Here is a 20,907-nt window from a genome sequence, read left to right as displayed (position 1 = left end):
TGGCTGCTCACATCCAAAGTCAGATAACCCAGGTGTTTAGACCTGAGTGCCAATCACTCAGTTAACACTACAGTGAAGACAGACCCACAGAAGAGTGTTCAGGTGCTAAGTAAAATACCATTGTTAGACTGGGAAGCAGTCTCTGAGCCTCTCTCACTCATGCCAGAGCAATACAAACTAAATTGGACATAATATAAAGGTAACACTGTCAATGACAGAAGGGACTGACTGCTATACATTACTCTGCCAATGTCCAATATACACAATAGACTTCTCTAGTAACTGAGTGTGGAGACAGATTTTGGGACAGAGGGAAAAAACAAATCACTCTGAATGAAACTGATGAGGCTGAAATTGATTAAATAATGGCCCACAACACCTCCTTGCGACAATGAAAACTTTCTTGGCAGTTCCTCTAGGACAGTGTTTCTCAATTATATTTCACCGCGGCACCCTTGCGCGGCCATGCGATACCCTCCGCCGACAAGTCCAGGAAATCTTCCCCCTTTTCGGCAGCGCGCTCTGTAAGCAGTTTTCGGCGGCGCCATCAGCTGTTTGACGGCACGCTGCCAGCTGTTCGGCGGCGCGCGATTTGTGTTGATTTTGGCGGCGCAGTTCCACTTTTCCGCGGAAACTTTCAACTCAGCCCGCGGAGTTCTGCGGAACACTATTTGAGAAACACTGCTCTAGGAGCAAGAAAATGGAAAGTCAAGCCTGCAGTCCAGTTTCTGCTTCCTGACAATCAGTTTCTAAACTAATATAACACACAGTTCAAAATAATGTTGTTTAAAATGGGACAAGATAATTTGAAAAATCACAAAACTGGTCTATTAGAAAGATCTAATTTTATTATCATTCCTTTAACAGATTAGAAAACAAAAGTAACATTTCAACAAGCATCTATTCATCATACTTTATACAGAATTAAGTGATGCATGGTATCATTTTCTTGTCCACAACTAGTCACCATCCAATCGCAGAGTTTAGGAATTGCAGTGCATACTGGACTAAACTCTTTCACAATGTAAGGCACAACTACATGATCACAATTAGTAAACACAACACTGAAAGTAAGACTTAAAAATCAAACTGATGAAAAAATTTTCATGCAAAGTCTATCTACACTTACATAATCTTCGTATTATGCCCATTCTGAGTGTATGATCCAGGTTAAAAGAAATGCAGTGTTCTGTAGATAAAACTGCATCATAAGGCAAATGTCATACATTATCTCTAAATAGTGGGTTAGAAATGTAAAACTTTTCAATTCTATTTTGTACAACACGGAAAATCAGTAAATTTTATGCCCAATATTCACATCTGCAACGATAATAAACTGATCATTAAAATTCAGAAAAGAGGCAAACAAGGCAATATAATTTGTAGCACGCATCCATTACACAAATCCATTCATCAAGTTTATGTCTAGAGTACTGGGAAAAAAGGCTAAATTAACAGTGGATTAATTAGTGGATGATGCAATGGCAAAGGTCCCTATACAAACGTTGTAGCCCAACAGACCATAACTATGAAAGCTTGTGGTAGTGATTTATTTCCTGTTCAACAGCTAGAGTTTGTAGGATTAAAACTACAGAGGCAGAAAAGAAGAACTGAGTCTACAATAATTATAATCTACGGGATACTGTTTAAACACATAGTAAAAGACTAACTTTTTTTGGTGACAGACACTTGCAAATTTGGCAGTCACTATAACTGTTATGTAACACTACAATGAGGAAACCCTATTAAACTGGACTACTTGGTTGAATTATACACAGAGAGGTAGTTTAAATAAAATCTTATATATGGCATTGAGTGATGGGCTGGGTTTTTTTTATTTTATTTTATTTTCTTACAAAAGTGATAAATCCTATACAAGCAGCATTTTGGACACATTTCTATAAAAAGTTCCAGTATTTGCTAACCCAGTGAGACAGTCTTTTAATATCCCTTTGGTGCCAGGAGTTGGGATTTAACAAGGTGATACAATAAAGTACTTTGCAATAGAGCCAACAGCAGGAGCTCTGGACCGGCCAGCATTAGCCTGTTGACATATAAACAATGAACATACTCTCCACAAGCCACTCTCTTCACCCCTTTACCTCCCCCAAAAAAACAGGCAATAAAACCTGAGTTTTTATTTTTAATTTGGGAGAGGAGGGAGTAGGAAAGGAATCTTCACCAAATGTTTTGCTTCTAAAACAATACTGTTCTGACAGGGTTAATGTCAGAGAGTTTTCCCATTTAATATCTTCAAATGTGCTCTATTTAATCCAGTGAAAAGAAACTCATGAACCTGCTATATGATGAGTGCATAGTATAATATGGTGTGTTGTGGACAAAGACAGAAATGGTTAATGTTAACTACTAACAGTGTCTTTGTTTTCTTAAAACCTTAATTGAAGTGGTGTGTTACGCTTTCTCTCGCTAAAAATGCAGATTGCTTTATTTAGAGCCCCTGTGGGGGAGGGAGGGAATTGACAAAGGTGCATGTTTCTGTAGAAGAATTTTACTTTTCTGTTATTACTATTTCTGAAAAGCAGACCATTCAGTGACTTCTTGTGTAACTGTGTGCATATGTGTTATTTCAAACTTACCCTATAAGCTAAGATGAGTACAAGGGTTGTTACCTGGAGAATGAAAACTGATTGATTGGCATGGTTTTTTTAAATATGGAAAATTCATATATCATTTTAAATCTTAAGATACAGCTTTATAAACACAGCAGTGCTTTTTAAAGACCATGTGAATTCCTTTGTTATGTGTGTCCTTAGGTTATGCTCCACTAAGGTGCAGAGGAATTATGAGTGCAACTCCCCTTAACAACAAAGGGGAGTTATTTATATAATTCAGTGAGCAATCCAGCTAAGAATACTGTGGATTGGTTACTACATCTATGCATACAAAACTGCCATTCCATTTATTGTATATTATATTCAGTTATGCAAGAAAGAAAAAAGTGCATAGTGCAAGTGACAATGCTATTTCCTACTCCAGAGGTTCCAATGAAGTAATTCATCAGTTCTCAACCTCTTCAAACCATAGTGTCATTACAGAGCTTTCACTCGTCACTCTAGACAATGTTTATTTTTCTTCTGGTCTTAAACTCCAGCATTTTCCTTTCTAACTCCAGGTATTTGTCATCAATTTCAAATGTTGTAAGAAGCATTTATTCCCATATTGCATTAACAAACTAGAAAGTACTTGAGTTTCCTGGGGCCACTACTGCTCTTTGGAGAATATTCTGCTTTATGTGTCATTTCCTTTACAACAAGCAACAGTTGGGTCAATGGCAATCAATTGTTTTTGCAAGGATCTGAAAACATAACAAGGCTACTTCACATTTTTGTTCCCAAAAACCTTTTCCTGCTTCACTAAGAAAAGATTTTCCAATGAGATGATCTCAATAGTTTAAGTCACTCAAAGAGAGACAAAACATTACTCCCCCAATGAGCACCTGGTACTACAGGATACAATGCAACTGGGTTAGTCCTCATCTTCCAAGAACAGAGGGGCCTCTTTAAAACAAAAACAAAAAAACCTCCACCTCTCTTTAGCTTCACACACCAGTACCCACAGGTAGAGCTACTCAGAAAAGTGACTGCCTCTCTAACTCCTCCGTGTCTCAGATCAGCTCACAGAAGCAGACGAAGCTTCCTCCAAGGCTTTCTATCTCCAGGTTGGAGCTTTTTCTATTATAATTTTTTTTTCTCTCTCTCTTTGGGGTCCCATAGTAGACAGAGGATTTTTGAACAGGAGTCTGCAGGAAACCAGCACTGGTGGAGAAACATAGCAGCATAGCAGCTAAGATCAAAGGAGCTCCTGCTCATGACCCAGCTACACAATACTGTATTGCCCTCCACCCTGTACAATAATGTGGCATGCAATATATTAGCAGTTTGAGGCAGAACTGCAGCAACAGAAGCTGGCTCTGTAGGATCTCCAAGCCCGTGGTCCTGGGCTACTCATAACTCCAGGCCAAGATGCAACATACCAGCAAGGGCTGACTCCAACAGCAGAAATATGGCAGGCAAGTCTTAAACTATGTGGGGCAGAAATTCACCAGCAGGACCTGGCATTTGAAAGCTACAAATCGGAAGTTCTTGGCCATTCTTCTGCTCTAACTGGGGTGAAACATGGTGTTAAGGACCCTCTCCAGCCAGTAAGTCAGAGGGTTAGGAAAATCCCACAGAGTAGGACCTCCCACCACTTTCAGACTGCTTCGCCCAGTTGTTCCACAAAAGGCATTAGCCAGTTCTTGTTGTGTTTGGCATCCTGAACCTTTATCCCTCAACAGCTCTGTCAGCCCCCTCTCTCGGAGTGCCATTCTGATTCCTACAGATTCTGAAACCAAAAGCACAGTTAAAAAAAATCCCCATTCCAATGGCTCAGATTCACCATATTTATTACTAGTCACCACCATATCAGGTCAGCCTGGGGGTGCTGAGCATTGATTGCATTCCCCCTCTCAGCTCCTTCCCAGATGGTTTGTGCAGCATGGCCTCATCCACCATTTTCCCACTCTAGCCTATTCTGCTAACCTACCAGTGCCAGCAGACCTTCTCTTCCCGTCTGTCCTCCTTTTTTACCTTGCCTGCCTTTTTACTATACCAGCCAATTGCTTGGCTTACCACTGACAGCTGGAATCTACAGGTAGAGGTGTGATTAAAACTTTTCTCCTTCCATTTCCCTTCATGCGAGCCATATTGGCCTAGCCTAGCCTAGCAGCTTTCATCCAACCAACACTACTGAGAGCGTCCAGTTGCTCATACTACCAGCCTACCAGCTCAAACAAACATTTAAATGGCTGTGATCTTGCACTAAAATATCAGCATTAAGGGAGCAGAGTACACCATTTTGTTGTAAAACCACTTTAAACAAGTTTCAAAGCTCACAGAATATTACTGCATGAGCAAGGGGTTTCATGCATGAGTACGCATGCCCAACTCTACTCTTTCCCCCCTTAATACATGCCTCTATAAATATGCAGGTAGAGAGTTTCTTTGTTTGTTTTAAAATCATTCCCACGTCTTCAAGGGGCAGGTCACATAGATTGGGGCAGCTGCAAAAGCTGTTGCTGCAGAAGCAGAAGTAGCAGGGTCTTCACAACCATGAGGCTGGATAGCATAAACTGAGGGTTACTCTACCATTGCTGAGGTTGTTAATTCATGCCCTTGATAAAACGCCCTTAGGTAATATGACCAAATTTTAAAAAGCATCCCAAAAGGGTAAGGGGGAGAATAAAGGGAAAAGAATAAAGAGAAACAAAAAATACCCATAACCTTGGGCCTCCACCATTTTTCTTTTAGAACAGAGCTTTATCCAAAGTTTTCCACTATTCCAAATCCAATTAAAAAATCCACATCAGACAGATCTCTACTCTGAAGAGTTTACTACATAAAGCATCCAGTGATTAAAACCACTTATATTTGAGTAAGAGAGCAGATGCCAATTTGACTCATGACAGTGAGAACTAAAGTGAATACTTAATTCATAATCAAATTCCTACATATGCCAGGTCAGCATCCTTGAACGTGCAAGGCCAGGGGAAACTTCTATTCCAGGATCCTCTCCAATTTCCAGGCCTACAGCACCTGAGGTTTTCCATTCTAGAGCATAAGTATTCAGAAGAGCTTCCTACTCAAATCTAGAAACTCCAAAATCTGAGCGTTTCAAGAAATTAAGAGTCCCAGTCCATCTCACAACCAGGGATATATTGGAATTTCTTCTAGATGGGCTCTTGACTGAGCCTGAGTCATGGCTTTCTGAAGGTCTAAGTCTCAGTGTTAAGGAGCATTAGAAGATATTCCTTCCACTTTTAGCTCTTGTTTGTAGCACCCTCTCCTTTCCCGATTCGTTAAAGCCATGTATCTGTAGGGACACCAGCAGGAACTAGTACAATGATTCGATGCTTCAGGTAATCTCTGAACTTTCTTCTTTCAATATGTGGAGGAGTCTTTCCCATTCTTCCTATTAGAATGCTTTTCCTGTTAGCAGTTCCATTGGACAGGAGAATAAGTAATTTGGTGGCCTTATCTGGAATCCTTATGTGAAATTATTTCCTAGAAGAGGTAATTTTCAAGCCAGTACCAGAATTTTTTGTCCCCCAAAATTATGATTCTCTCTTGAACCAACCAATTTATTGGCTTTTGTATTCTAAACCATTCCACAACTAGGTGGAATCAGTGCACACATCAGATGGGGATGGCATATTCAAATTTTGTTTAGCCAAAACTACTCCTTGAAGAAAACGAGATGCAATTTCAGGATTAGAGGAGTAATTTAAGACAGAGTGCCGAGCATTCATATCACTATTGCCAGATAATGAAATTCAGGAGTTTGTCAGGCTTACAAACTCTTGATAAAAGACTCTCCCTGTTTCTGTGCGGGCTCATTCCACCAGGCGTATGCCATTTCCTGTACAGGTCAGCAGCGTGCATCATTCAAGTAATTCTGCTGTCTGGCTTTCTAGTCTTCAGTGCATTTCTTTATCTATCACACTTCAAAATAGATGGGTTGTCTTCATCTGATAGAACTTCCAGACAAAAGTTTTTTTTTCTTGGTTTTCTGTCGTTAAAACTCTTCATATGATGGGGGAAGGAAGAAGAAGAAAAGCAAGCAAGCAAACAAAAATATCCACCCTCACATAAGAGCTGGTTTTCCGCTTGATGTAATTTTGTTGTTGTTTTAAGTTTCCCTTTTGGAGAGATTGATTTTGCTGTTGGCTGCTTCCCAGTAGTAATATTCATAGAGCACCAGATGCCCACGTGGGAGAAAGGTAAAATTCCCTTACCTACACACAACTTTTTCTCCTCTGAAGTGAGCACCTGTGCTCCATGAGACCCCACTCATGGTATCACTTAATTCCCATTAAATTCCAGTTTTCCTTTTCCCCCAATACAGCATTCCTACAAAGAGAGGGAGAAATTATGGAATTTCCTCACATTGGGATATTACTGTGCTGTAAGTCTTCATTTTCATTTGTTTTGTACCACAAATGAATAAGTAGTCAAAAGTAAACTACACTGCCTGGAGATGGCTAATCTTCCATAATGTTTATGCATTAGGACTTACAGTTAGTCTTTTTACCTTCGGTAGTTACTGAGGGAGTTAAAGAGGCAATGAGTTATCTGAACAGTTTCACCTTCTGGCATTATGTTGTGAAACTGGAGGTGGGGGGGATTTTTTAAAAAGCCTCTGTCTGGAAGATGAGGAGGAATAACCCAGTTGTCATGGATCACCGAGGAGCAGGAGCCCACTTCAGAGAAGGAAAAATTACAGGTAAGTACATTTTCCTTTTTCTGCCAACACAAGGAAGAGAGGTATACGTATGCATCGCTTTTAAAAATTTCTCAAGCACAAGTAGAGAAGAAAATATGACAGTAACAGAGTCTAAAACTGTATCCTCCCCTCTTAATGAAGTCTGACTGTTTTGTATATAAATAAAACAGCAGGAGTCTCAACCACCATTCTGAGCAGGGCAAATCACGAAACTACTATTTCAAGAAAGACCCATGATTAAGAAAAACGCAAACATCACAGGTTCAGGAGAAGCAGTGGAAAGACCAATTCTGTTAAGGATATAATGATCTCAACCTTTTCCAGTTAATGTGGGGGACAAGAAGAAGAGATCATATAAAATGCTGGAGTCTCAGAAGATAGGTCATCAGTAGGAAACCTAGCTTAGGACAGTTGATGGGTGGTCCTCAAAGACCAACCAAGGACCTTCAAGGGCTTCCATTGTTACTGGGGAAAGAAAAAGAATAGAACTGAGGATAATTTTTTTATATGTGCACAGATAGGAAAAGCTATAAATCAATATGGGAGAGCTTTACGCAACATTCCTGAAACAGAAGCCAGACTTGCAATCCTGATTCTTACTTGTCTGTACAAATGCTAGTACCTTACAGTACATGTAAAGATATGTCAATATCCAAATGGTGTAGCTGGGCAATGACTTAGGCACTGATAAGAACATAAGAACAGCCATACTGGGTCAGACCAATGGTCCATCCAGCCCAGTATCCTGTCTTCCAACAGAGTCCAATGCCAGGTGCTTCAGAGGGAATGAACAGAACAAGTAATCATCAAGTGATCCATACCCCATCACCCATTCCCAGCTTGTGGCAAACAGGCTAGGGACACTTCAGAGCATGGTTTTGCATTGCAATAAGCTCTGTGTGGACACACCACTGTGCCCACAGAGATCCCCATACAGGTCAACAGGGTTCCATGTGGGTACAGGTGTTTGCCCCCTTTGCTGGATTGGACCTTTAGAAAGAAAAATTCAAGAGCAAGAGAAGAGAAAAACAACTCCTAAAGAAAGTACTAGAGGGTTATAAAGAATGTTAGTTATTCAATCAAATGCAACAATAAAAACGTGATTTTGCCACTGAAGCAGCAACAGTTGATACATAAATCCTTGCAAATTTTTCCAACTTACTGTTTTGAAAGAAACAAGATAAACTGCAATATCACATAAATGTTTCTTTTAAACACAAAAATTAAAGATTAAAAAAATACATTGTTACTTCTCTGTTTAAACTTTATTTACAAATAACTGGGTATTTCTAATCTAGACATAAAAGCTCTTTTTTGGGTAAATGGCAATAAGCTGAGGATGATCTGAGCTCATGTCTCACAAAAAATACAATAGTATTACTCGGTATCAATAAAACAGTTTAAAATATACTAAATTTTGCAAGTGTTACAATCATTGTCCAAACTGAACAGTAGTCTGAGTGCTGTACGAAGTGCATCAACAGAAATTCTAATTCTAGTGTAACGTTTAGGTGTCATTTGATATAACCAGTTATCCTTGTAAGTCGTTAAAACAAGTATCACAAACACGGACAGGCTTCTTAGAAGAAGGAGTTAAGGCATTCTTTGCTGAGCACTCAGCGCAAAAGATATTTCCACACTGTCTACAGTGATGCTGCGAAAGATGAAAACAACAAATAATGAATGTCAAATACAGTATAGTGGGCACAGTACATTAAAAGAAATGAATACATAAAGTATCAGATAAATTACATTTTTTAATTTCAGATGTGCATTTGAATTTTTAATACTGGGGGGCTAAGTGGCACTTTGGGTTTATACACAATTCCACTTCTAGAGGGCATAAAGGTAAAATTTTCAAAAGTGTTTAAGTGGCTAAGGAGCCTAAGCCCCATTGACTTTCAAGGAACCAGAGGCTCCCAAGTTACTTTTAATGGGACTTAGAGTTACTTGAAAGTTTTACCCTCAATCTTCTTGAGGTGCATGAGATACATGTTTCATGGACTTCACCAAATCCCTTCAAATGACTGAAAGCATCCTATAATTCAATACAATTGATAATTGTGACAGAAGGACAACAGCCTGTAACATACTGAACAAATCTTCTAGAATTAAGTTTACTGTTGTTGTGGCATGGTATGCACCTTCTCTAGTGGAGGGTGGGGGATGCTAATGAACTTTCTCCATTACGAGCCTTTGAAACCACCCTTCTGGGAGAAATGCATATACTAGTTCAAACTGGATTCTCCAGGGATCACAGAAAAGACTTTTGGACAAAAGCCTCGGTTTTAAATTGGCTTAGGGCCTTCTTCCTGATCCAGTCAAAAGACAGGATCCCTGGTCCACAGAGGGCCCCAATCATTGGAAGGACTTTGCCTGCTGAGACCTCAAGACTGGGTGCCTTTTCTGCGCTGAAGCTCTGATGAACTTGTATCCACAAAGATGCCCCTAAGATGGGGTATTATGCACTTGCCAGAGCCCATGTGAGAGCTGGGATGAATTCTGGCATGCTTATTAGCATGCATGTAGGTTCTTTTATTGTTATTAGTATGTTTTCTCTGTAACGTTTTTTACTTAAGAATAAAATGGACTTGCTTAGAAAGAACTGTGTGGTAACCTATATCTGTAGCAATTACACTGTTCTCTGTCTCTGAAGAGAAAGCAAGCTGGCATCTTAGTCTGGGAATAACACACTGAAGGCAGGGAACTGGCCAGCCTGAGAATGCTCCAGTTAGAAGGGAGAGTGATGAGTGTATTCACCCAAGAAAGACTGGGGAGCTGGAAACCAAGAGTGGATGCCCATGCTGAACCACTAAGCAGAAATACAGCTGCAGTTTCCCTGAACTGTGACTTAGGAAACACCAAAGGACTGTAAATAGTCAGGGTGGGGGGAGCGGAAGGGGAGGATTCAGGACAGGATTACATTAATGGAGCTGTGTGTGCATCTTGTATTTCTGTATCTAGTCAGTGCTTAAAAAGTAATTCAAAACCAAAATATCAGACCAAAGTCATGCCTGTTGTAAGCAAATATAACTACTGATTTCAACAGACTTACATTCACTTACATCAGACCTGAATTTAAATTTACAGAAATAAGCCATACTGATGTAAGTATCTTTATATTGGTAAAACTTGTGTCCACACTAGAGAGTTGTACCACTTTAACTATATCTAGTTCTACACAGATATAGTTAAAGCAGCATAAAACCTGTGTGTAAACAAAGCCTTAAGTAGTTTATTTATAATATCTGAAGTAATACAAACCATCTATGTTTCTGAGATGTAAGTTGTTTCTGAGATGTTTCTGAGATGTACAGAGGTTAGGAGAATTTTTCAAAGATATTCTAACATTGCTTCAACTACAAAACAGTTCAGAAAGAAAACAAGTTCTAAAGAAACCCCACAAAGGCACACATACCTTTCTGACTGTCACTGAGAAGACTTTCCCACAGGCCATACAGTTCTGTACGTCATTGTCTTCTGCCCACTTTCTGTTTAGGGCTTGTGTGTGTTTGATCTAGATGAATAAAACAAATACAGATTTTTTTAAATGCAAGTCCATTTCTTATTGAGGTCCTCTACTACATCACACATGCTGTACGCATCAAGATAAGGCACTGAGGATTATTCATGGTGATTCAGTAGTTACAATGCCAGCTCCGTTATTAAATGAAAAATAAATTGAAAAAAGCAGCTTTCTGAAGTCCAATCTATGGGCTAAATTCTGAATTTACATGAAGCTCCCACTAATATCAACTGCATCCTGAGGTGCACTGAGCAACATTTTAACCACTCTGGAGTGACAATACACAATTCAAGTCAAAATAGTTTTCATCACTACATACTGGTATTGGAATGCTTAGTCATCGCAACGTGATTTATACCTGTAGTGACTGGTTTTCTCGGCCTAGCTCCTGCATTGCTGCAGTTGTATTGTCCAGCTTTTTTTTCATTTCCAGGAGTTTGGCTTGAAGCTTTTCAATTTCTCCCTCACTTTTAATACACCTGAAGATGGATAGCAAGTAGTAAATTAAATGTATACAATGCAATTTCTATGCTATTTGGCAAAATGTCACAACTAAAAGGTTTGGCCATGCAGCCATAACAAATAAATGTATCGCTGTAATTGATCATTGTATTTCTTTGCTGGGAAATTGACATATTTTTTCTACAATTCATCTAAGAACACATGAGTGTCACTCTCACAGCCAGTACCAAATGGAAAAAATGGGGCCCAGGTTTCAGAGGGGGCTCCAGGACTGAATGCACTCCCGCCAGCTGGAGCGTGCTGTTCTGCAGAAGTGCAAAACAGAACAGTCTCAGTAAGCGGTAGCAGCAGTTCTGAATGGCCACTTTGCAGCAAATCAAACAGAAAGGAGGTGAGAGGAAAAAAATGAAGATTACTTGCCTGTAACCAAGATTTTTCAAGATGGACTCTACATATTCACAAATCTTGGGATGTGCACTGACCAGTACCATTGAATGATGCAACTTTCTACTAGCACTGCCTATCTGAATGTTCACACCCCCTCCATAACCTATGCTCACAGCATTTGAATATGTTCTGAGGACAGGGCTATAAAAGGCGGCATGGCAGAGGTTACTGCCTCAGTCATTTCCACTGCTAATGCAGAGCCAGAATAGTTAGGACTTTGCAGATGAAGGAAAGGAGGGCAGGGAGTGTGACTATATAGAGCCCATCTTGAAGAACCTCACTTACAGGCAACTAACCTTCATTTTTTCGAGTGTCCTCTGCACACTTCCACTCTTGGAACAGTTTAGCCAGCCGTATTAAAGGAATTTGGATGTTGGGTAAGAAAGGAGTACTAGCTAAACAAGGACTGAGGAACCGATCTACCAAACAAGCATCCAACTTAGTTGCAATATCTAATGCAGAATGATTAGCAAAGGTATACACTGAACTCCACGCGGTGTCTCTACAAATTTCAATTATTGGGACCTTTCTTAGACACACCATACACACCGCCATCGATCTAGTAGAGTGTGCTCTCAACATAGTTGTGAGGCACTCTTATAAGTTTCTATTATATAGAGTTTGACCCATCTAGACAACAATTGTGATGAAATGGGATTTCCTTCACAGTTACCTGTATATGAAATAAACAATTGGTGTGACAACCTGAGAAACAAGGTTACTTACCAGTAACTGATGTTCTTCGAGATGTCCATTCCATGCTCATGTCCATTCCACTATAGGTGAGTGCACGCCACCGTGCATGGTTCCCGGAACTTTTTTCCCCTTAGCAGACCCCATAGGGCCGGCTCTGGTGCCCCCTGGAGTCCCACGCACATGCCGCGGTATATGAGGTACTGCCAGCCCTACGCCCCTCAGTCCCTTCTTTCTGCCAACTCTGGCAGCGGGGACGGGGGGTGGGTTGTGGAATGGACATGAGCTACACATCTTGAAGAACATCAGTTACTGGTAAGTAACCTTGTTTTCTTCTTCGACTGATTGCTCATGTCCATTCCACTATAGGTGACTAACAAGCAATACCCTGGAGGTGGGTAGGAGTTACCAGTGAGCTGCCCTCAGCACTGCTCTGCCGAATCCCATGTCCTCTCTCACCTGCTGGACGATGGCGTAGTGGGACATGAAGGTGTGCACCGACGACCAGGTGGCAGCTCTGCAGATGTCCTGCAGGGGCACTCTCTCCAGAAAGGCTGTAGATGAGGCTTGAACTCTGGTTAAGTGCGCTGTGATGGTTCCCGGAAGTGGCACCCTCGCCTGCTCGTAGCAGAACCTCGTGCATGATGTAATCCCCGAGGAGATGCGTTGGGTGGAGACAGGTGAGCCTTCCATCCGGTCAGCCACTGCGACGAAGAGCTGCGTCGATTTCCGGAACAGCTTTGCACGCTTGAATTAGAAAGCCAGGGCTCGTCTCATGTCCAGCAAATGCCATCTCCTCTCCTCCTCTGAACCATGCGGTTTGGGAAAAAACACAGGGAGAAAAATATCTTGCTTACAATGAAATTGGGAAACTACCTTGGGCAGGAAGGCTGGATGCGGTCTTAACTGCACCTTATCTTTATAAAATACTGTATAAGGGGGCTCCAAGGTCAAGGCCCTAATCTTGGAGACCCTCCTAGCTGAGGTAATGGCCACCAGGAAGGCTACCTTCCATGAAAGCATGAGCAGAGGGCATGAAGTCATGAGTTCAAAGGGGGGCCCCATGAGTCTCGAGAGGACCAGGTTGAGATCCCAGGGAGGCACCGGGTCATGGACCCGCGGATAGAGCCTCTCCACATCCTTGTGGAGCGGCGCGGGGGCAGAGGTGGTGTAGGCAGGCCAACAAGCTCTTGCTGCCTGAAAAGTCTCTGGTGTTGACGGTGTCGGCAGGGGCACTCTCCCAGGACTCAGGGGAGGCTCCCTGCGTGGAGATGAAGGCACCGGAGAAGATTCGACGGGCCGAATTCGATGCATCTCCGCACTCGACCCCGCCCATACTGACAGTGCTGGGGAGTGTCCGCGCTCCGCATGCTGTCTCTTCTTCTTCAGCACCAGGGACGTTGCTCGGTGCCAAGTCGAGCCCGGTGCCAGCAGTGCACTCTGCACCGAGGTTACACTCAGTGCCGAGGTGGAGCGGGACACCAGGCGGAGCACTGCCTCCATGAGCAGGGCTTTTAACTGGATCTCTGGGTCCTTCGGAGTCTGCGGTTTAAAAGCTCTGCAGATCTTGCACTTATCTTTTCTGTGCTCTTCCCCCAAGCACTTAAGGCACTGATTGTGTGGGTCACTGAGCACACGGCTTAAATCCCAGCGACCGGGCATAGCCCGGCTACTCTAAGTCCCCGCAGAGACTTACTTATCTAACTACCTTTAATAACTACTTAAAGCTAACTAAACTACTTCAAATAACAAACAGTTCAAAGAAGGGGAAGAGAACTTGCAGAGAGCAAGGCTAGTTCCAGCAACCGTCTCGGGCGGAAAGAAGAAACTGAGGGGGTGTAGAGCCGGCAGTGCCTCATATACTGCGGCATGTGCGCGGGACTCCAGGGGGCACCAGAGTCAGCCCTACGGGATCTGCTAAGAGGAAAAAGGTTCCGGGAACCGTGCACAGTGGCGTGCACTCACCTATAGTGGAACGGACATAAGCAATCACTCGAAGAAGAACTCTTGGTTCCTTCTAAATAGAACACTCTTTGCATTCAAACAATGTAACGACTTTTCCCCTTTATTTGAATGTGATTTGGGAAAAAAACACTGGTAGAGTAATGGATTGTTTAACACTGGGTGAGGACAAAGAACTACTTCATCTTTATGAAAAACTGTAAATGGAGCCATGATGTTCATTAATCTGCCTAACTGATGTTATTGCTATAATAAAAGTAGCCTTAATTGAAAGAGGAAATAGAAAACAAGCAGATAATGGTTTGAAAGGCAGTGACATAAGCTGTGAAAGCACTACGTTTAAATTCCAAGCAGGAACAGGCTTTCTTGTAGGAGGAGAAAAAGTTAGTAAACTGTTTAGAAACCTTTTATCATATCATAAGCAAATACTGATTTTCCATTTATCGGTATATGAAACACTGCGATTGCAGCTGAATGTACCCTAAGTGAAACAACAAATAAACCTTTGTTCTTTAGAAACAACAATTAAACAAAAACTCTAAGATGGATTGTACAGGAGCAGTACCCTTATTAACAACCCATAATGAAAATCTTTTCCGTTTCAACACACAAAATTTTCTAGCTGAACATTTTCTCACATTTAGTAACACATGATGTACATCTACAGAGAAAGATTTATTTAATGCTGTCAAATGCCTATTGCCCATGCTGTCAGATTTAACGACAGTGGATATGGATGATACGCATTCCCTTGACTGTGACTGAAGGTCCAGTGACAAGGGTAGTTGTTTAAGGTTTCTTTTGAAAGAAAGAGTAAGTTCGTGTACCACAGCTGTCTCGGCTATACTGGGGTGATAAGTATCATCCTGTCTGAGTCCTGTCTGATCTTCTTCACAACTGTCAACATTAAAAGGAATTCTGGAAAAGCATACATCTAATGTATACCCCAACTGAGGAGGAAAGCATCAGTTAGACAGTGTGGGTCTGCTGCTGCACTTGAACTAAACAGACAACATTTGGTGCTGAACCTTGTGGCAAACAGATCTATATTTGGAGTAACCCCAGAGCAAAACTATCCCTAATTACAGTACTCTTTAAGGCCCATTTGTGCCTGTGGGAGGATTCTCTGTTCAGTTGGTCTACCAACTGCTACATGCAGAGCTACTGGATACACCTCATGAAGAATACACCACTTCCAAAACTTTATTACTTCCTTGCAAAGCTGTGAAGAGCGGACTTCTCCCTGTTTGTTTATATAATACATTGCTGTCATATTTTCTGTGGCTAGCTGAACAACACATCCTTTCATCTGAGGGAGGAAAAGTCTGAATGCCAACTGAAGTGCTTTTTACTCCAGAACACTGATATGAAGGTAAGACTTGTACTGCTTCCAGAGCCCTCTAGTTACACGGTTATTGAGATGTGCACCCCATCCTGTTTTCGAGGCATCTGTTGTAATTATCATGGAAGCTGAGGGAGATTTTAACCTCACTTCCTTCATTACATGATCCCGATCCATCCACCACAAGAGTTTTTTGGATTTTGTTTGGAACAGAAATTATTAGCTTCATGTCATCTACTCCAGATTTGAAGTTTCCTGCCGCCCAATGCTGAAGAGGTCTCATCTTTAGTTTCACATAAGATGTGATACATGTGATTCATGAGACCTAGTAGGAAGAGGAAGAACTTCACTTCCGAAAATGGATTCTGAAGTACAAACTGAATTGTACATTACATCTTCAGTAACTTGTCCTCCGGAAAGTAAAGCCCTCACTAGTCTGGAGTCTGGAATTGTTCCTATGAAAGGGATACTCTGTGAAGGCATTAGCAGTGATATCTTTTCATTGGAAGCTGCTTTTAGGAGACGATCATCTAGACACAGAAACACGAAAATCCCTTGTCTTCTCAGAAAAGCTGCCATTACTGACAGGCATTTTGTAAAGACTCTAAAAGGAAGGACCTTTATTGGAAATGGTTCTGTTCTTTGGTGAAAGGCAGGTACTTCCTGTGTGATGATCTTATTGATATATTAAAGGAAGCATCTTTTAGGCAAAAAGCAGCAAAATCCAGATAGCAAAGGGACACAATAAAGGAGCCCAAAATTAACATTCTTAAGTGAAACCTTCAAATATACCTGATTAGCTTCCCCAGATGCAGAACTGGGCAAAAACCTCCATTCTCCTTTGGATTAGGAAATAATGGGAGTAGAAACCCCGATTTCTGAAATTTACCGGAACCTCTTCTATCAGTCCCTCTGTGAATAGAAAGTTGATTTCTGATCTTAACACTGACTCATCAGAGGGGTCTCTGAATAGGGAGGAAGGGGGGAGGTTGGTTTGGAGGAAAGATTTTCCCCTTTACAGTGTCTAAAAACTACTTATCCATAGTGAACTTTTGCCACTCACTGTAAAGTTGGCATAAACACTCTCCAAATAACATGGGACGGAATTCAAAGTTGGTTTGCTGCTCTCTAATCCCATATCAAACTGAAGATCTATCTGTCAGTAAAGAAGTAGTGGAGGATGAATTCTTTTGTCTCAGCTTAGACTTAAATGGACATCTTCTGTACTGGTGTTTTAAAGATGACGACTGCTGTTATTGTTGTTGCTACTGGTAGTATTATCTATCTTTGTTGAAATAGGAAGACGAAAAACAATGAACATAATACTGTCTTTGATATCTGAAGGCAGGTGTAGGAACTCCTCTCTTAAAAAACTGTAAGAGACCTGGCTGCTATCCTAGTCTCTTTCATTTCTCCAACAACTCATCCATTTTTTAACTAAACAGATCATCCCTCTCGAAAGGAAGGTCTTCAATCTTCAACCCAGTTTCTTGGGGGCAGAGAAGAGGTGTATAGCCATGCATGCCTGTGGATAGTTACTGGTGCAGCTGATATCATCCTGTTTTTAGTGAGGCATGCAAAACATTAAAAAAAATCTCAATGCATGTTTAGCAACATTTTGACCCTCATAGTCTGCAGTGTTCCTCACAAAGATTCTTTGTAAAAAGAGAGATCTTGTCCCAGAGCTGAAATAGGTATCTAGCCATGACAGCTAGGTACTTAGCTATCAGCATGTTTAGAGAAGCTGAAGAAAATACCTTTCATTCCAAAGAACATAATTATTTCCCTTCTCTGTCATTGGAGTAGAATGTAAATGTCCTGTTCTTAAACGTTGCATTGTTGCAACTACCACAAGGGAGTTAGAGGGAAGATGCACATACAAGCAAGAAAACCTGTCATATGGGATTTCACACAACCAATCAGCTTTCTTAGCAATCAGCTGAAAAAAAGATGACATATTCCATGCTGATTTTGCTGGCTAGCAGAGACCTTCCCAAAGAGGCAGAGTCACTTTCTCAGTAGATGTATTCCCCAGTATCAAGAACAGGATGCAAAGTTTCCTAATGTGAAACCAAGGTAATTTTAATGTAAACACATTTCTGCTTACTGACTCTCAGAGTTCTATACCATCCTCAGATCGTGAGGGAGCTGAGGTTATTCTAACATTTTCCTCAGGGGAGGATTTGCCTGTGAGTTCTAGGTCTTGATGCACAATATCAGCTTGTGAAGACACGTCAACTTCTTCCTCATCACAGAAAATATCCTGAATTTTTTTAGGGGACCTATCTCTTGGTCTCAGATCCACAGGTGTAGGATCTGAAAGTCTTGGATCCAACACATTAGGATCTGCTGAAGTTTCCTTGCCTCACTGTGGAACCAAGGTCATCACAACTGAATGAGGTTGAAATGGAAACCCTGGAATTGGCCAGTATGGCCAATGTATCCAGGAAGATACTTGCCCCTCATGCCAATTTGTCCAGTTCTGTATCATCTCATAGTCATGAGGAAACATCAACATGCAATAATCTTTGCCACAAAAACAGCCGTGAGGTCAAGACTTCAGGCAGACTGATGTATCCACCTCCTCTTTTGAAAGTGATCCAAACCCAGATCTGACAAGGAACCAATACAACAGAGGAAGGGATCCATAATAGCAATACGGGTAAGAGAGTTTTTCTAGGTGAACCTGTAGGTGTTCGGGAAGGAGGTGGTAGCATCACAGAAGATCCATGTGTCAAGGAATCCACCCTGTGTTTTTTGTGAGAGGGAGAGCATTTTGTCGGATCCTTATCCAAATCTCACCCTTCTCCTGGAGAAGCATGAAATGGATCTGATAAATGCAGTTTCACAAGTACCTTAGTGGAAACCACCACTAAAAGGATCAGTGCTGATACAATAGAGAGATCTATAGATTTTTTAGGCCCTGACCGAATAGAGTGATCTCGGTGTCTGGTCTGTCTCACACCTGCACGTTTGCTATCTGAAGGAGCCAATGAGTTCCCTGAATAGAAGACAAAGCAAGACCCAGAAAGGTGTTTGGCCTTGAGCTTTCTTCTTCTTCTTCAGAACCCAAGGTCCTGGTTCCAAAGAGGCCTCAGGTGTGGAATGCATATTGTCTAAAGCCATTTCTATTACTATGTTCCTTTTTTGTAAGCAGGTCTGAGGTTTTTGTTGCTGATTGGTCAGTCTTCTTCGATTTTGTATGCTGAAGAAGGCTCACATCTGTCTGTGGTAGCGGTTGGAAGGATTTGAGGCTTCCATGCCCCATTCTATAGCCCCACCCTCAGAATATGCTCAAACACTGATGGATGGGCGATGCATGGAGGGGGCATGTGAATGTTCAGAATAGACACTGCTAGTAGATGTCTGCACCATTCAACGGCACCGGTCAGCAGATATCCCAAGAGTAGCAATATGCAGAGGGCATTCAAAAAAAGAACTTGGTTTACTGGGGACCCTCCCTAGCCCCGATTATTGCCCAAGTGCAAAATTTAGTTGGTTAAAGCCTAATTTCAAAACATTTTCATTTCTGGGTCTGTAATATTGCTGCAGAAAACTGGCTCTGATGAGTTTAGCACAGCACAATAAGGGATAGCTGGAGATTTAAGCAGCTATTAAAAAGAGTCTCTAGCCCTTTTTCCTTGCAGAGATAGAGCTCAGAACATAACCTGTTTGTTAAGGAAGTTTCATAATCAGAAAAAGAGTTTCTTCACAGAGAGCCTCATAAAGGGTTTCCTTCATCTCACAAGGGGAGGGGGGGGTTCCCCCTCATGAAGACATAAGGATGTCCTCCTATCTTGCAACCCCATTGCTCTCACTCAGTCCTCTCCTTATCTGCAGGCCTCCTGCAATCAGGAGAAAAGCCGCTCTGCTTCTGCAGCGTTTAGGAGATTTGTAGTAGGGGTAGCAGGAGGATCTTAAGAGGTCAGAAGCCTAGAATTGGAAACCAAGAGGTCTGAAGGAGAGGGGGATGTCTAGTGAGTCTGAGAGGAAGCACAGCTATCCCCTTCATGAGCTTTAGGAGGCTTGTATGGGGCCCAACCAGATGCTGAGTCACAGAAGGGTCACTGGTGGCCACATTCGAAAGCCCAGAAGCCTCTTTTGTATTATTGGGGGCTGACAAGTCTGTTCTAGATCACTGGGAAGTTGGTAAGCCTATTCTGACTCAGAGACAGAGGATCTTCAGAGGCAGGAGCCCTAAGGAACCTACTCAGACTATGGAAGCCTCCTCTGCCAGGCCTTCTAAGACTCATGGAAGCCACTGACCATCCCTCCTATAGCTTGCACGTGTGCAAGATGGATTTTGAGAGGCTCCAAAAGAGATTAATTAAGGACTTGCAGGGGGTGGACACAAGCCTCTTAAAGTCAACGTGGGCTGGAGCCCTAATAAGCATCTTGAGGAGACAACTCATGTATCTCCCAAGGTTTGCACCTCCCGGGATGCACCTCCTGAGGTTTGTAGGAGGTGGGCGCCCCATCAAGAAGACCACAGAGTATGGGACTCTTGGTTGGTTAGTTGGTTCACTGGTTGAACAGCCTACTAAGACTTGCTGGGGGCAAGGAGGGGAGCCTTCATTCTCTAGAAACCCCTATTTGGAGCATCAGGGGCAGTATAATACATACAAAAAGTACCTAGAATACTAGGAAAATTGAAACACTATTTTTCAAATTTTAATTTATCCCGTTCCTAATAAGCAACCAAAACCACACTCCCACATCACACTCACTAACTTACCTCTCCAGCAATGCTCTCCTCTCATCCTGATTATTTTGCACTGTTGCTTCTAATACTGCAATCTCCCCACGCAAATCATCCGTCTGTTTCTCTAGCTCACTGACCCTCCTTTGACTGCTCTGCCACTCTTTCTTCATTGTAGCCAAGTTTTCATTCAGAGCTGTGATCTGCATGGAGAGATTGGCCTCCATTTCCTCGTGTTTTCTATTTTCTTCTTCTTTCTCTTTTATCTCTGTGCGCTGAAAAAAAAAGGAAACACTGAACAATGAGCTATCAAATAACTCTGAGAAAGACAGAGTGCTGGGCAGAGTTTGTACCCAGGTTAGTGTGTTACCAATTGTAACATTAGAATTAAAATGATGGTAACACTTCTCTCTGGTACATCTTTTTGATATTTTACAGTTAGCAGGCAGTTATTCAGGCATCTGTTTCCAAAGAGTCACTTTTTCTAATGGAATA

General features: G+C 41.8%; 1 protein-coding gene across 4 annotated transcripts in view; it reads right to left on the bottom strand.

Moving 5' to 3' along the window:
- Window positions 1–828: 828 nt before the first annotated feature.
- EEA1 (early endosome antigen 1) overlaps window positions 829–20,907 on the bottom strand; it is a 139,860-nt gene continuing 119,781 nt past the window's right edge. For 3 of the 4 annotated variants that reach the window (XM_067559831.1, XM_067559829.1, XM_067559830.1), the window contains 4 exons: window positions 20,449–20,687; window positions 11,166–11,286; window positions 10,700–10,798; window positions 829–8,935 (listed from right to left, as the gene is read on the bottom strand). In XM_067559831.1, the coding sequence (XP_067415932.1) occupies window positions 8,813–8,935; window positions 10,700–10,798; window positions 11,166–11,286; window positions 20,449–20,687 (582 nt within the window). In that variant the 3' untranslated portion in view covers window positions 829–8,812. The remainder of the gene's footprint in view (window positions 8,936–10,699; window positions 10,799–11,165; window positions 11,287–20,448; window positions 20,688–20,907) is intronic. The other variant, XR_010921993.1, reaches the window with a different exon arrangement.

Source organism: Emydura macquarii, unplaced genomic scaffold (assembly GCF_026122565.2).
Source record: "Emydura macquarii macquarii isolate MOO-44397 ecotype Brisbane River unplaced genomic scaffold, CSIRO-AGI_Emac_v2 contig_2205, whole genome shotgun sequence".
NCBI classification, from domain to species: domain Eukaryota; kingdom Metazoa; phylum Chordata; order Testudines; family Chelidae; genus Emydura; species Emydura macquarii.
The sequence above is the reverse complement of the archived record's forward strand: the minus strand, read 5'-3'. Positions and strand labels throughout refer to the sequence as shown.